At 50.9% G+C, this 14,770-nt stretch overlaps 1 protein-coding gene across 5 annotated transcripts in view; it reads right to left on the bottom strand.

The window, feature by feature from the left end:
• Window positions 1-14,770, bottom strand: part of PIK3C2B (phosphatidylinositol-4-phosphate 3-kinase catalytic subunit type 2 beta) — a 66,185-nt gene that overhangs the window by 7,319 nt on the left and 44,096 nt on the right. For all 5 annotated transcript variants that reach the window (XM_035010244.1, XM_035010242.1, XM_035010243.1 and 2 more), the window contains 13 exons: window positions 13,836-13,929; window positions 13,589-13,683; window positions 12,937-13,117; window positions 11,627-11,734; window positions 10,955-11,047; window positions 10,019-10,148; window positions 8,457-8,593; window positions 4,637-4,806; window positions 3,994-4,150; window positions 3,545-3,654; window positions 2,420-2,621; window positions 1,885-2,009; window positions 743-860 (listed from right to left, as the gene is read on the bottom strand). In XM_035010244.1, the coding sequence (XP_034866135.1) occupies window positions 743-860; window positions 1,885-2,009; window positions 2,420-2,621; window positions 3,545-3,654; window positions 3,994-4,150; window positions 4,637-4,806; window positions 8,457-8,593; window positions 10,019-10,148; window positions 10,955-11,047; window positions 11,627-11,734; window positions 12,937-13,117; window positions 13,589-13,683; window positions 13,836-13,929 (1,720 nt within the window). The remainder of the gene's footprint in view (window positions 1-742; window positions 861-1,884; window positions 2,010-2,419; window positions 2,622-3,544; window positions 3,655-3,993; window positions 4,151-4,636; window positions 4,807-8,456; window positions 8,594-10,018; window positions 10,149-10,954; window positions 11,048-11,626; window positions 11,735-12,936; window positions 13,118-13,588; window positions 13,684-13,835; window positions 13,930-14,770) is intronic.

Here is a 14,770-nt window from a genome sequence, read left to right as displayed (position 1 = left end):
AAACTAAAATGTGAAAATACGTATCCTAACATTAATAGTGGGGGAAAAAATGGACATAATCTATCTCTCAAGAAGCAAATGGTTAAGGAGATTTTGGTATTGCAAGTCAAAGTATTAATCTGGTACATATATTTAAAGTTGTGCTCTAAGAGTAATACTGAAGCTATGACCAGTATAAAATGGTAAGAGTCACATTTGCATATAGATAAATAGGAAGGAAAGATGGAAATGGGATGAGATGATCTGGGGGGGGGGGGGGTGGACACTCCTGATGATTGTATTTGTTTTTATGCCCATTATAACACCAAATTGTAATACCAATTGTTTAAAAAAAAAAAAAAAAAGCTAGGTAAATAAACACAGTCAGCCTGCTCAGAAAACTCCTTTTCCTCAAGAACCCCTTCCTTCCCAAGGTTCTGATCACTCTTAGCACTCTGGGATGGCTTCTGATACGTAAATGTCTCTCTCCCTGCTCCCGGAGGCATGCTTTCATTGCATTTAAAGGCACGACCTGAGAGGCGGGAGCCAGGACCCTCCTCCCCCCTTCTTTCTTTCACCCCCCGCTTCCCCTTCCTCCTTCCTTCCCTCTTACGCCTCCTCTTCCTCCCCTGCAGAGTCAGACCCAAACAGCCAAGTCCCGCCCTTGACCGCCAGGGGGCTCACCCCCTCCCCGCTTCCCGCACATCCCCCGCACCCCACCCCAGCGCCCCGAACAGCCCGGAACAGAGGAGAGCCCACCCACCTCGGCCACCTCGGGGGCTTCGTGGGTCAAGTGCCGGATGTAGCGGTTTAACTCCTCCCTCCGCCGCTCGGCCATCGCCTCCCCCCGCGAGCGGCCAATCACGAAGCGACTAGGGAAGCTGGCGAGGCAGGTGGGCCGTGGGAATGCAGGAGAGGCGAGAAGGGGAAAGAAAAGGAAGAGGCGGCAGCCTTTCATCACATTTCATTTGCGTTTTCAGCGACCTGACCCACATTTCTCACCAGCCGGCCCCATTCCTCCCACGGCTCCCCGGGGCTGCGCCAATGTCACACTCAGCATCTCACGCAGCAGTTCCAGGAACCCCAGACAAGAAAGCCAAGCTGTTGGGCAGTCCTAGGGCTCCCCCAGAAGTGCCTCGGGGCTCTGGAGGAGACCGCAGTCCTCCCCATCAGGGTAAAAAGTTCATTTGAAAATTCCTTTTAAAAAATGTGTGATGACATACACAGGAGATAAAATTTACCATCACAACCATTACAGTTCAATGGCATTAGATTCACAGTATTGTGAGACCATCACCACCATCCATTTCCAGAACTCTTTCATCTTGCACAACTAAAACTCTGTACTCATTAAACACCCTATTCCACCCTCCCTCCCTCCCTCCAAGCCCTGGCGACCACCATTCTGTTTTCGGTCTCCAGGAATTTGACTACTCTAGAGACTCATAAAAGTGGAATATTACACAGTATTTGTCTTTTTGTGATTAGCTTATTTCACGGAGCATAATGTCCTCAAGGTTCATCCATGTTGTGTCAAAATTTCCTTCTTTTTAAGACCTAATAATATTCCATCATATGTATATGCCAAATTTTGTTTATCTATTTATCTTTTACTCTTCAAAAGATAAGAAACTTTAAAACATCTTCAGATCCAGTTAGTCCTCTGCCTTTCGCTTCAGTTTTCTCTCTCGGTCAGGTGGACCCAAGCTCATTTTCAAGGCTGGACTGAGAGAGTCAGGAGATCCCAGCCAGAAGGGGGCGCACGCGTTACGACACTCATTACCAGGCCAAGAAAACCAAGCAGATCTTGGGAAGGGTAGTTTCAGGATCCTGCAATCCTGCCGGCCCCCTATCCCTTCTCCTTCCCCAGGATCCCCCTGTGCAGAGAGGAAAGGGGGCAGCTACCTGGGCAGTTGGGAAGAAGGGAAGAGCAACCGTAGCTTATTGTGTAATTCCTGGAACTCCTCAAACGTCCGTTGGATGTAAGTGGCCTCGTGAGTGTTCTCTCGCATCACCTTTACCACATAAACCTGCAAAGGTCCAAGTCTTAGAGAATACCTGACAAACCCCGTGCACGGAAGGAAGGGAGTGGGTAAGGGAACACAAGAGGGGAGGGGTGTGTGCGTGCGTGTGTTGGGGGAGTCCACTTTCCAGAAGGAAAAGTGCAAAAGTGTCTCCAAAGGACAAGACGATACAGATGTACATTTGTCCTGCACGTGGTTCCTAGGACCCTTGACCCAGACGGAACAACCATGCAGTTCAGCCCCCTGATTCCAGCAGCCCCCTCGGGCAGGGGAGAGGCTCGGTCTGTGACTGCACTGCCCGGAGCTCAGGATACTCACAACTCCAATGCCCACCGTGTGGATGTGAAGAGGTCAGAACCGCAATATGCTGGGGGCGGTGGGGAGCAAGACAGGGTCAGATTGGAGAAAACACTTACGTAGCCCTTGTTGGGGTGGAAAGTCTTCTCGTGGCGGCAGAGGAAAACATCACTGATGCGGCCAGAGCTCTTGAGCGTGTGTGTTCGGGGGGCAAAGGAAAGGGTCAGCCGGTCGTCTGAGCCTGTGAACTTCATCTGAGCCAGGTTGTGGATGAAAAAATTGAGCTTTGTGGCTACACTGCCCAGGCTGGACTCAATCAACCTGTTGGTGCAGGAGGATGGGAAGAAAAGGATGTAACCACGGACCCAAGTCCCCACTGCCTGGACAGAGCGATCTCCACGAATATCCCTGGACACCTGAGCCTAACACTCAGCTCAGACAGAATCATTTTCCCTGTGTAATATCCTTATAGAGTGCTTGACTGGCACACAATTATCTACATGCAATTTATTCATGTGAATCCTGGGGTCTTATCTCCCCTCGCTGCCCTCCTGAGCCAAAGACAGTTAAACCAAGGTAGGAAACCAAGGTAGGAATTAGGGATTCCACGATAGGGTCAGCATGAAAATGTCTACATACAGGAGACCTCCAGTACAGTGGAACCTTACCGAGAATCGTTCAATCTAGAGATTTCAGATCAAAAGGGAGGTTCTATGTGAGACCAACAGAGAAAATTTAGTTCGCCAAGTTCCAAAAAGAGTGCATGATAAAACAGAGGCATCGCCTACACGGACAGAACTGTAGACATAAGTACAGAGACACTTCCTCGCTTTCATACCGTGTGCCTAAAAACATTGCCAAGTATGGGAAGATGGAACCATGGAAGTCCATGTTTTGATAAGTGCAAGGGTTCTGATCCAGAGAGCTGAGGACTAAGAAAAGTCCATGTTTGTCCCATAAACAAAGTCTTTGATCAAGACCTGGCGAGAATGTAAGAGATTGCTATAGCTCTGTATACTAAGGTGAACGCCAAAGTACAGACAGAAAATGGAGTCGGGGAAGTCAAGTGATTTCCCTAAGTCAGAGGCAAAGTTAGGACAACAGACACATGTCAACTCTAGGCTCCGCCATCTCAGCTATGCCTTCCCCGTTTCCCTAGCCCCACTCCTCCCCGTCGGGCAGCCCGGAAATGAAGGACTCGGGGGGTGGGGTGGGGGGGCACTGTTTTGTGCACGTGGTGTTACCTGGTGAAGTAAGTAGTAGCATTGGCTTCTGTGTCCTGAGGCCTTAGAGCATCATACACATATTTGAGGTCCTCCAGGTCTGAGAGCTCGGGGATCCCACAGGACAACATCTAGAAGGAAAGCAAAGATGGAGAGAGGGCACCTGTAAAACCAGACATTCTTGCTCCTTCCCCCCGTAAGGCCAGATTTGCTATAGCTAGACTCCCTAACCCTCCTAGGGGGTGGCAGACGGATGCTGTGGGCAGGGGCTGGAAGGCCACAGGAAGGGAGGGGCTGGGGCGGGAAGTCAGACACCACACACACCACTGTTCCCAGTAGTCTGGGCCCTGCCTTTATCTAGACCTCAGAGAAGCAAATCTCCAGAAATCCTTTGAAGCAAGACAGGGGCGTCTTAAAGATGGTGCCAGATGATAAGAAGGAGGGGTTCAGAAAGGGATGGAGCTCCTCACCAGGCCCAGGAGGTTGAGGAAGAGGTGGGTGTGCTTGCGAATGAGGTTGTAGGCTTGGCAGCAAAGGTCAACAAAATCATGGAAGCGGCTGGAAGGCTTGTCACCTCCGTTGATGACATACGCCATATCCGAGGTGAAGACAAAGGGGGCACGGTCCCTGGGCCGAGGGGAACATACAGGTAGAAGGTCAGCATGGAGGAGGAAGCCCCGCCCCTTGTGGGGTGCATCAGGGAATGCCCCTCATCACCTGTGGGAACCTGGAGAGATGGGGCTCTCCCTAACTGTTCCCTTTTGCTTTTCCAACCTTAATCTCAAAAGATCCCCAGAGACGTCCTTCATCGATTCCTTGTCTGTGTGCTACCGATATTTTTTTCCTGGATAGCTAACTATTCCCTTTTGCTGTGGTTTGGGCTCATTTCCCCTTGCTCAGGCCTCAGCAGGGAGGGAGAAGAGCAGGTCCCCACCTTCTTCTGTAAGGCCCTGCAACTACTTGACCTCTTTCTCAGGCTTTGCTTCTCTGAAGCTGCTCAGCCCAGGAGCTCAAGTGCAGCCCCCTTCCATGAGAGGCTTGTGTTCAGCCCAGAGCCACTTCTACGGACCTCCCTGCCCTCCACATGCAGCCTGGCTTCAGGAGACCACTTACCGCTTGATGTTGCCGAACATCTGAGCATGGCCCAGGAAGCGGCCAAAGTCTATGTGGAACATGTGGCCGGTGGTCTTCAGCATGATATTGTCATTGTGCCGGTCACAGATGCCCAAGACGTACGTGGCCACGCAGCAGCCGGCACAGGAGTAGATGAAGTTCTCCACAGCCTGGGGTGGGGGTGGGGGGAGGCAGGCAGATGGGAGGAGAGGACAGAAAGCTGGCTCTGAGGGACTCCAATGGCCACGGCCAGCCTCAATCCAGCCAGCCCTGCTCTCATGCACACACCCCCACACACAGACACCTCTCTCCTGTCTCATAGGTTGTAAGGAGGTGGAAGGCTGGTGTGTGTATCTCCATCCACCACTTTATCTGCCATTCATCATCCTCTGCACCTTTCCTTCTTCTAGGGAAACTGATTGGAAAGAGAGTGAACTTATCCGGGAGCCCCGACTTGAGCAGCCCTGACTGAAGAGACCTTAATAGACAGGAAGACGGATGTTTACCATGTTCCCAAATGGTTGTGACTGGCTCAATTAAAGCGCAGCCCTGAGGCAGCCGGCTTCCGGGTCTCTTCCTGACCCTGCTCAGAATTCTCCGGGCTTCTCCCTGCCCCGAAGACACCTTCCATTCCCAGGGTTCTTGGTATCAGCTAAATGCTAATCTAATTAAAGTCACTTCACTCCAAAGAAGACCTGAGGCAGTTCAACACTCCTAGGAGGGTTTTACACTTGAAAATCAGACATCTCTAGCTGGTAAACTGTGTGAGAGATATTCTTAAGTATAAAACAGGAGGGAGGGGTGGCTAAGATCCACTTTATTTCATCTGGTCAACATCTGTCCCCCTCTCTGTCTCTCCAAGAAGTACAAATAAGGAATTAGCAAATGGATACCTTTCACCCTCTGAATCCTCCTTGTGAGGTTTACAGAATTTCTAAGAATTGAAGACAGACTCATCAGCAGAGGGCAAAAACTAGCACAGCCAACAAGGAATGTACAGATTTGAGAATGAGAGAAAGCTTCCCAGATAGAGAATGTGTGCCCTCCCTGCCCCTCTCTACAAATTTCCCCCCATCCTTCAGGGCCGGGAGTCCCAGGTCCTTCCAGCTCCCACAGACTCCTCCCCCATTGAGCCCCGACAGCCTCACTGCCACCCCAATTCACCCAGCACTCACTCTTTTCTCTCCCAAGGGTCTAGGGGTCTTATCTCCCAGCAGCTTCTTGACCATCCACAAGGCCTATTTCAAAACTAGCCACATCGAACCCCCGCCCAGTCACTTGTCTAATTAAACCAGGTGGCGAGTCCACAGGAATCTAAGAACAGAAAGTCTATAAAGAAATCACAGAATGCACCTTCTGGAAGGAAAGGACTATTTCCCGGACAGGGTAATAGATGAATGAAGACAAACCACTCAGTAAGGAGTACAACCCAATAGGAGAACTTTCCAGTCTTGACCTTCATCTCCATCAACTTGTCTTCTGCCATAGATGTTCTTTCTACCTGGAGTGTATCCTTTTTCTTTTCTTCCTTTCTTCCTTCCTTTCTTCTTTCCTTCCTTCCTTCCTTCCTAAGATTTTATTTTGACGTAAGCTCTACACCCAATGTGGGGCTCGAACTCACAACCCCAAGGATCAAGAGTTGCATGTTCTACCGACTGAGTGAGCCAGGTGCCCCTACCTGAAATGCATCCTATCTTGACTCACAAAAGAGCTGTATGGCTGTGGGTAAATGACTCCGGTCTCATCACCTAAGTTACATGGAGTGTTGTTAGCTGCAGGAAGTCTCACCAGACCAAGGGAGCTCTCCTGATTTAAGGGGTTTTCACTTGAAGGATGTAGGCAACTCTCTTTGCCCAGGAAGTGGCCAGAAGACAAACGGCTCTAGTTCCTTCCTACTGGAAGTCAGTGGAAGAAACTACCAGCACTGTTCTAGCAGAAAGCCGAGAAGAGCTGACAGGCTGCGTTTGGAAGACTGATATTAAACACAAAGACACAGAGTGAGTTTCTCTGTGCATTCTTGTCGTGCATCCTTCTATCATATTTATTATGACTTTCTATTACATTGGCTGGAAGATGTTATAAGTCCAGCACCAAGCACAGTGCCTCTGTGGGGTGGCCATTAATACCTGAGGAATACATGTTAGTGGGGTTGAGGGTCTTGCGGTTGGCAATATAGAGAGGGTGGGTTTTGAGGGATGGGGAAGGGAACACCTGGTTTTCCAGGCAGAAGGAACACTATCATCTCAAGGTATCGGGGAAATAGAAGGGGCCTCCTAGGCTGGGGCATAAGTTATCATAAGAGGGGAGCTGCGGGGGATGGGACTGCAAGGGTAGGCCGGGCTGGATTCCAAAAGGCTTTGTGTGCAATGCCATGGATGTTGGACCTATCTTTTAGGACATAGGGAGCCTTTGAAGAACCTAGAGCAAAGGAGTGACATGAGCGGTTTGTACTTTATTAAAAAAAGAACTTCTGACTTCAAGCAGAGGATGGCAACAGAAGGAAAAGCATTCTAGTGGTTCAGGCGACAGCACATAGCTGAAGGGAATGGAAGGAAGAGGACAGCTGTGAGAGATGCTGGGGGAGAAGAATCAACAGGGCTTGGTACAGCAGAGGTGAGCCAGAAGGAAGCATCAAGAAGACTCATGGCTCTGTCTTGGGTGACGAGACAGAGGCTCACACTATTTACTAATAGGAAACACCCAAAAAAAGCAGGCTTCAAGAAAAGGAGAGATGGAAAGATTGGGTTTGCCTATACTGAGTTTGAGGTATGCATGAAGTTCAAGTACAGACACCCAGTAAGCAGATGGCTCAGAGCATACAGCTCGAGGGACGGAGGAAGGAATGGCTTTGGAAGATGTCAGCAAACAGGTGGTACTTCAAGTAATAAGAGCTGATGAGCAGGCACGAGAATTCAAAGAGAGTACAGCAGGCCAGGAATGAAATCCTGGGGAATGCAAACATTTAAGGCCATCTAGGATCATCTAATTAGATGTTCACTGAACAAACATTCTGATTATAATTCGGCTGTCCATACAGGTTTTCCCTCCGGGATAAAATGCACTGATCAATATACCTTAGTATCAGGTCCCCTTAGAAGTTAAATTATATAAATGGGCATTTTGGCTTATAGCCCATCTCTTATGAGTTGGTTATTAGGACTGGCTCCCTCCCCTAAACTCAATAAACACAGACTAGCCCCACAAAACCGTGGACCAGCCATGGACCACAGCGGGCCTCCAAGGCCCTACCACCTAAGAATGCTCCACCTAAGGACCAGGCCAACCTCCTTTTCTATGATCTCTGTCTCCTATCCAGCCTTAATCCTGGCTTCTGCTTATTTATAGCCTTGCCTCAAACCAGCTCCATAACTGGGAACAACTGAGTGGATCTTAATTCACATTGTGAAGAGGGGTTGGATAAAAATGATCTCTAAAGTCTCCTTCAACTAACTCTTGTTCTACAAAGTGCCACTGAAGCCCTCTGAGGGCACAGGACGAACTGAACAGGAGCCACCATTAGGAGAGATCCAGGCAGTTTCTCAAAAGTTGGCCCCCCTCCTGCTCCCAAAGCTCAATCTGCGGGTGGGGGGCTCAACGAAGGTTTCCCAGCTGGACACCAGGGGATTTTCTCAGTCCGCTTACCACAGTCATTTGACCCAAACCCTAGCTATGCGGAGACACCTGTCAGCCCAGCGTGTTTCTTTCCTCCCGACACAGCTGAGCTGTCTCCTCCGCGCACGCGCAGGCCTTGTGTTCACACAGCCATGTGCCCGAGTCAGCCGCACCCCGCCCCCAGCCTCGCCCGCACCCCCAATCCTACCTTGTCATACTCGTCCTCCCCGGGGTTGTGTTTCTGCAGCCAGTCTGCCAGGGGCCGGTCCTTGAAGGAACCGGTCACCCCGTGCTCCACCTGGATCTTGCGCAGCGTCTCGGCATTGGGGATCATTTCCACCATCCCTATGAGAGGAGGCGTGGGTGTGGCGCTCCCGGGCAGAGCCAAGGGGGCTACGGGGAGACAACTAGGGAGTTCTGCTGGATGCTTCCCTATAAATGAAGCCCTAGGCTATTTGGGCAAAATATGATAATCAGGGGAAAAGGATAGTAGGAGAAAGAATACCATTCCCAAGCCTCACATTCCACGCTGGGACACTGGGGCTCTTTGGTCTCCCTAGTTCATCACTGCTGTTCCTTGTTTCTGACTTTTACTACTGGAATTTTCAGACATACGTGTGTGAACAATGTTTATGAATAATTATTCATATATATGTATGAATATTTTTAAACGATTTTATTGATTTATTTGAGAGAGAGAGAGAGAGAGAGAGGAGAGGGAGAGGGAGAAGCAGGCTCCCTGCTGAGCAGGGAGCCTGATGTGGGGCTCGATCCCAGGACGCTGGGATCATGACCTGAGTCGAAGGCAGATGCTCAACCCACTGAACCACCCAGGTGCCCCTGTATGAACATTTTATACATACATACATACACACACACACACACACACAGGAATAAACAGAATGGGATTATGTTTTTTGGTTTTTTGGGGCTTTTTTTGTCAGAGGGGGAGACAGTGCGTGCACACAAACAGGGGGAACAGCAGGCAGAGGGAGAAGCAGACTCCCTGCTGAGCAGGGAGTCCGATGTGGGACTCGATCCCAGGATCCTAGGATCATGACCTGAGCTGAAGGCAGACACTTAACTGACTGAACCACACAGGTGTCCCACAGAATGGGATTATGAATTCACACATAACTGTCACCCAGTTTCAAAAATTATCAACATTTTGCTGATCTTGTTTTACCTATTTTACTCAGCCAACCCTGTTTTTCCCTCCTTACTGGAGTATCTTTTTTTTTTTTTTTAAAGTAAACTCTGAGCCCAACGTGGGGTTTGAACTCACAACCCTGAGATCAAGAGTCACAAGCTCTACCAACTAAGCCAGCCAGCGCTCCCTTACAAATCCCAGACATGTCATTTCACCCATAAATATTTCAAGTACAACTAACAAGGACATAACCACCAGGCCATTACACCCCAAAAATGAACACTCGTTCTTTAACCCAGTCTATACTTACATTTCCCCCTACTGTCTCAAAATATACCTTTTCACAGTGGGTTGGTTTGAATTAGGACCCAAAGTCTACACAACATGTCTGGTGGTTATGTCACCAAGTCTGTTTTACTTTATTCCAGTTCCTCTCTCTCTGCCCTACCTTCCTTTTTTTAATGCCCTTCCATGGCTTCTATTGAAATAACCTTGCCAGTTTCGTTTTTTCTGGAAAAGTACAGAACTCATGCTGGGGAAGGGGAGAAGGGCAGTAAGCAAAGAGGTGCCCTCCACGCCAGCTGCCTCCTCACAGCCCCCCTCCCCCATTCCCAACTGACCTCTCCCCCGGCCAGTGGAGAAGCAGCGGAAAATGACCATGCGCATGTCCAGCCCCTCTTGCACCCAGATCTTGCTCATGATGCGAATCATTTGCAGGGTTAGCATGTCCTGGCGAAGGTCGTCCCCACACTGAATGAAGAAAGTGACCAGAGCTTATCTCCATTGCCTCCCCTGGCTCCCAGATGCTACAAGAGAGCCACCTTGGCCCAAACAACGACAGGGGACTGCCCAGTTTTCCCACCTCCCATCTCGGCTCACACCAGGTCAAAGGACCAGAGGTGGGCCAGCCATCACATTTGCCCTTGCGGTGTTCCGGCTCTTTCTTCAACCCCACATCCCATCTGAACTGAATTTAGATTCCTGATTGTCAAGATTTTTTATTTAAAACTTGAGTGTTTATACCTTGGATTTGGAACTGATGCACAGCCAATATATACATTACACGGTGGCATCCATGCATCTCCTCTCCCCCGCTAGATTACATGCTCTCAGACTACAGTTTACTTCTCAGAATCACGCATGTCTTGCATCAGTTAGGATGGACCTTAGGGTTCACCTAGTCTAACCTGCACCTGCTCTCTTAATTTCCTCTTCAACACTGCTGCCGTGTGGCCAACCTCTGCTTGAATACCCTGGGGTACAAGCAGATCGCCACTGTATCCATTCACTGTTGGGATAGCTCAGCCTCCTAGAAAGCACTCTATCCCAACAGTGAATGCCTTGCTACACCTGCCAACATTCTGTTCCTAGCCCGCTGGGGCCACAGAGAATTAGTCTCTTTCCTTGGTCACCTGATCATCTTTCACATGTGCAAATAGTAGCACGGAGTAACAGCAAGAGACCTACCCTGGGGCTGCACCTGCCACCCTTCAACCCCCTCCTCCCCTCCCCTCTACCACCTTCATCATCACACCAGGTTTACGAAGTGTCCTCACCTTGAAGATGACACGGATGTTCTCGCCCAGTGGATCCACATTTTGGAAGGACAGCTTGAGGGGGACAGCATTGGAGTTGAAGTAGGAACAGTCCTGCCACGGGAGAGAGGGTAGTGACAAGGGAAGGAAAATGGCCTCTGCACCGTGGGTCAAGCTGCTGCCACCAGTCCACCCGCTCGTAGTTCCTGCCAGATTCCTCAGGAGCCCACGCTCCTTCCTTCCCCTGTGCCAGTCTGTTACAGCCTCGGCTCCGGGGCCTGCTTTCATCCCTTCAGTGCTTCGGCATATAACCTACTAGGATATGATTTCCATCGATACCTCAGTCTACTCCTCTGTAAAATGGGGCTTCCAACAGGACCAACTTCGTAAGAGTTGTGAGTGTAAGATGCAATGACTGGCGTCAAGCACTCAGAACAGTGCGGCACTCGGTGGTGACAGATGACAGTTATGGTCATTGTCACCAGCCCCCTGTGTCATCAGGGGAGACACTTACCCAGCCCCCGACCCCATTCCTCCACCTTGCACAGCTGTCAGTCAAAAGTCCATACACACTAGGTCTGGAAAGAGGCCCCGAATATGCCTCTCTTCCTCCTCTCAATAACCAGGGTGGTAGGACCTCGCCTCCACTGCGCCCTCCCTGCCCCGAGAGCCCCAACCCCACCAGTCACTCACCCTGGGCACGATGCCCTTAACCAGCAGACTAGGGCTGAGTGGCAGGCGGCAGGAGCCGATCAGGGCAAAGAACTGCCTCACCTCCTCCAGGCCCGTGCGGAGGATCCCCTGAGAGGGAGGGGAGAAGGAGAGTAGGGGTGAGGGGGGTGCCCATGGGCTCTACTCAGAATCAGGCCTCTCCCAGGGGTGGGCGCCCCTGGAATGGCTGAGATGAAAACCACCATCGGAGAAGTGTGAACAACCCCCAGGAGACCGTGAAGAAGGAAAACTACCCCGGCCTGGGGTGTCGCGCCCGGGACAGTGCATGGGCAGCAAGCCCAGACAGCTTACAGAGGTGAGGCAGATGACACCACAGTGTGAGGCAGGCCACAATGAACTGAGAGAGCCGGTGCATCTCAAGGGGGCGGTGCTGCTCAGGCTGTTGCCAAGAAAAGCCAACAATCTGGACTTTAAATTCTCCCAATTTTTTTTTTAAGATTTTATTTATTTATTTGAGGGAGACAGCATGAATGGTGGGGGCGTGTGGGAGAGGGGCAGAGGAAGAAGCAGGCTCCCCGCTAGGCAGGGGGCCCGATGTGGGGCTTGACCCTAGGACCCTGGGACCATGACCCTGAGTCAAAGGCAAACGCTTCACCAACTGAGCCACCCAGGTGCCCCTAGATTCTCCCAATTTTTATTTATTTATTTTTTAAAGATTTATTTATTTATTTATTTGACAGATAGACAGAGCCAGAGAGCACAAGCAGAGGGAATGGCAGAGGGAGAGGGAGAAGCAGGCTCTGCATTGAGCAGGGAGCCCGACGCAGGGCTCGATCATGACCTGAGCCGAAGGCAAACGCCCAACCATCTGAGCCACCCAGGCGCCCCAATTCTCCCAGTTTTTAAATGTTAGTAACCGGGAACACTGTTGGCCTTATACAGCCGGTTGTACAAACAGTAAAGGTCTCCACTCTGGGTAACAGTAGCCCTGAGCTATGGCTCACAGCATACTGAACAAAGTAGGACTGGATTTCAGCCCACACTTGCCCTCTCTGGCTGGGTGCCCTTGTGCAGTGAACAACTTTTACAAATGTGCTTAGCCTTTAAAGCAAACAGTTAAAACGGTAACACTCTGCAGGCTAACCAAAACTGTATCCAGTCTGCAGACTGTCATTTTGTGGCCTGTAGGTTAGAGACAGAATTCCTTCCTTCCAGTCCTTAAATCAGAGACGGTCAAGTGCCATCCTGCCGTTGAGGACGTCGAAGGAATTAACGGCTGGTTACAAAAGCCCGAGACCAGAAACGGGTAGAGGCGGCTCCGCCCCCCTCACCTGCCGCGCAGACGGGGCGGCCTCTCGGACCTGCTGGGCCAGCTTGGCCAGGGTATTGACGAGCCAGCACTGGCGGTTAAACTCCTCTCTCAGCCCTTTGCCACAGCAGCACAGCAAGGCTGCCAGCAGGTACTGGTAGCGGATGCTGAACTGAGAGTCTTTGAGGCCGTCCTTCAGGAGCCTGCAAGGCAAAGGGAGGGGGGGGTCGGGACACTTGGGATCACCAGCAAGGGTGTGTGGAATGGCGGGGAGGGGTCAGACGCTGCTCCAGCTCCCCGGAAAACCCCTCCCAAGCCCGGGAGGGAAAAATAGACTCTGTATGCATAGCTCATACAGAGGTGTTCATCTGGATCCCAGTCTGTGCCCACTCTGCCTTGATTTAGAGCTCAAAGCCCCTCTGTGGCTCCCTTCTCCTTTCTATCTCTGCCGAGTGTAGATGGAAAGGAGGGCCAGGGATAATCCTCATTGTCCCCTGGGGACTGACACCCCCCCCCCGGGGGGGCGGGGAACAGTGCTAGCCTGCAGCCACACGGTAAGTCAGCAACGTCCTGGAACCCCGACGGCTCAGCTCCCCATCCTTGCCCACCAAAGAGTAAAATACTCCTGAGCCGAGGACGCATGTCTGCCTTCCACCTCTGCACACACAGCTCACCAGAAGAAGTAGTGAGTCACTCTCAAGTCAGAGATGGCTCGTTTCAGGAGGAAGCGCACCAAGGGGCTGTCCAGGTAACACTCGTACTTCAGGGCCTGTTTAGGGGAAAGAGAAGGCTATATGGCCTGCCTGTCAGCTACACCTCCCACTATCCCACTGGGGACCCTGGGCTCTACAAGGAGAATGCACACGGACTTGGGGCCGGGGGAGGGATCCTCAGAACTGGAGGGAAGGCCGGTCCGCCCACCTGCACAAGCTGAGGCAAGTAGTCGAGGAGCTCAGCGTCCGACAGCGAGCCAATCCACTGGACGGCCATCCGTCGCACCTCCTGGTCCGGGAAGCTGCAAAACAGAGCCCAGCCCCCTGACTCCCCAGCTGCAGGCTCTACAGCCCAGGAGTGAGCCAGCACCCTCACAGCCGGGCTTCAGAGACACGGCGGGAGAAAAGGCAAGGTCCCTCAGAGTCTGCCAAAGCCACTAGAAAAATCCTTAGCTCCTTGTCTGGACAGCAACCCTTAAGAACGGCCCTGTCCCCTGGTCAGAGCTGGCATGGGGCCACGGAGGAACAGGATGGTGGCCACTTCCATTCCTTGTATGAGTTAAAGAAAACTGGACAAAGTCTTCAACCCCATTCCTGAAAATCTTTTCCTCAACTCCCACTGTGCTAGAAATTCCTGTCACCGAAGAGCCCTTATGTGGATTAAAACATGATGGTACCATCCTTTAATGCAAAGCCAGCCAGGTGGAGAATAGAGAATCATGGAGTTTTATCTAAGCCAGTACCCCATGGCAGAGTTTAGCTGAGCAGAGATTAGCAAAAATGTGGTCTCAAAAAGTCCCGAAGGCAAGACACATGGATCACGTACAGTTTAATTACCAAGAGCAGCAAGAAAGAAGCCAAGAATACTGGGTACCATCTGGAAAAGGCAGCCCCGGGGGTCTGAAACTGGGAGGAGCAAGTCCCCAGAGAACCCTTCCGAAGGAAAGAGGGAAGAGAGGGCTGTTAAAGTCGAACTAAGTGGTAAGGTTTGGGTCACCCAGGGGTGTGCACTTGTCAAGACTCAGCCAACGTACAAGTAAGGCGTAGGCATTTCCTGATATGTAAATTTTCCCTCAAAAGAAAAAACAAACAAGCAAACATTGAGTTCTAGTTAATGATATATATACGCTGACGTATTTAGAG

The sequence above is a fragment of the Mirounga leonina genome, unplaced genomic scaffold (assembly GCF_011800145.1).
Source record: "Mirounga leonina isolate KUSES-001 unplaced genomic scaffold, KU_Mleo_1.0 Mir_154, whole genome shotgun sequence".
NCBI lineage: Eukaryota > Metazoa > Chordata > Mammalia > Carnivora > Phocidae > Mirounga > Mirounga leonina.
This window is presented reverse-complemented; position numbering and strand designations above follow the sequence as displayed.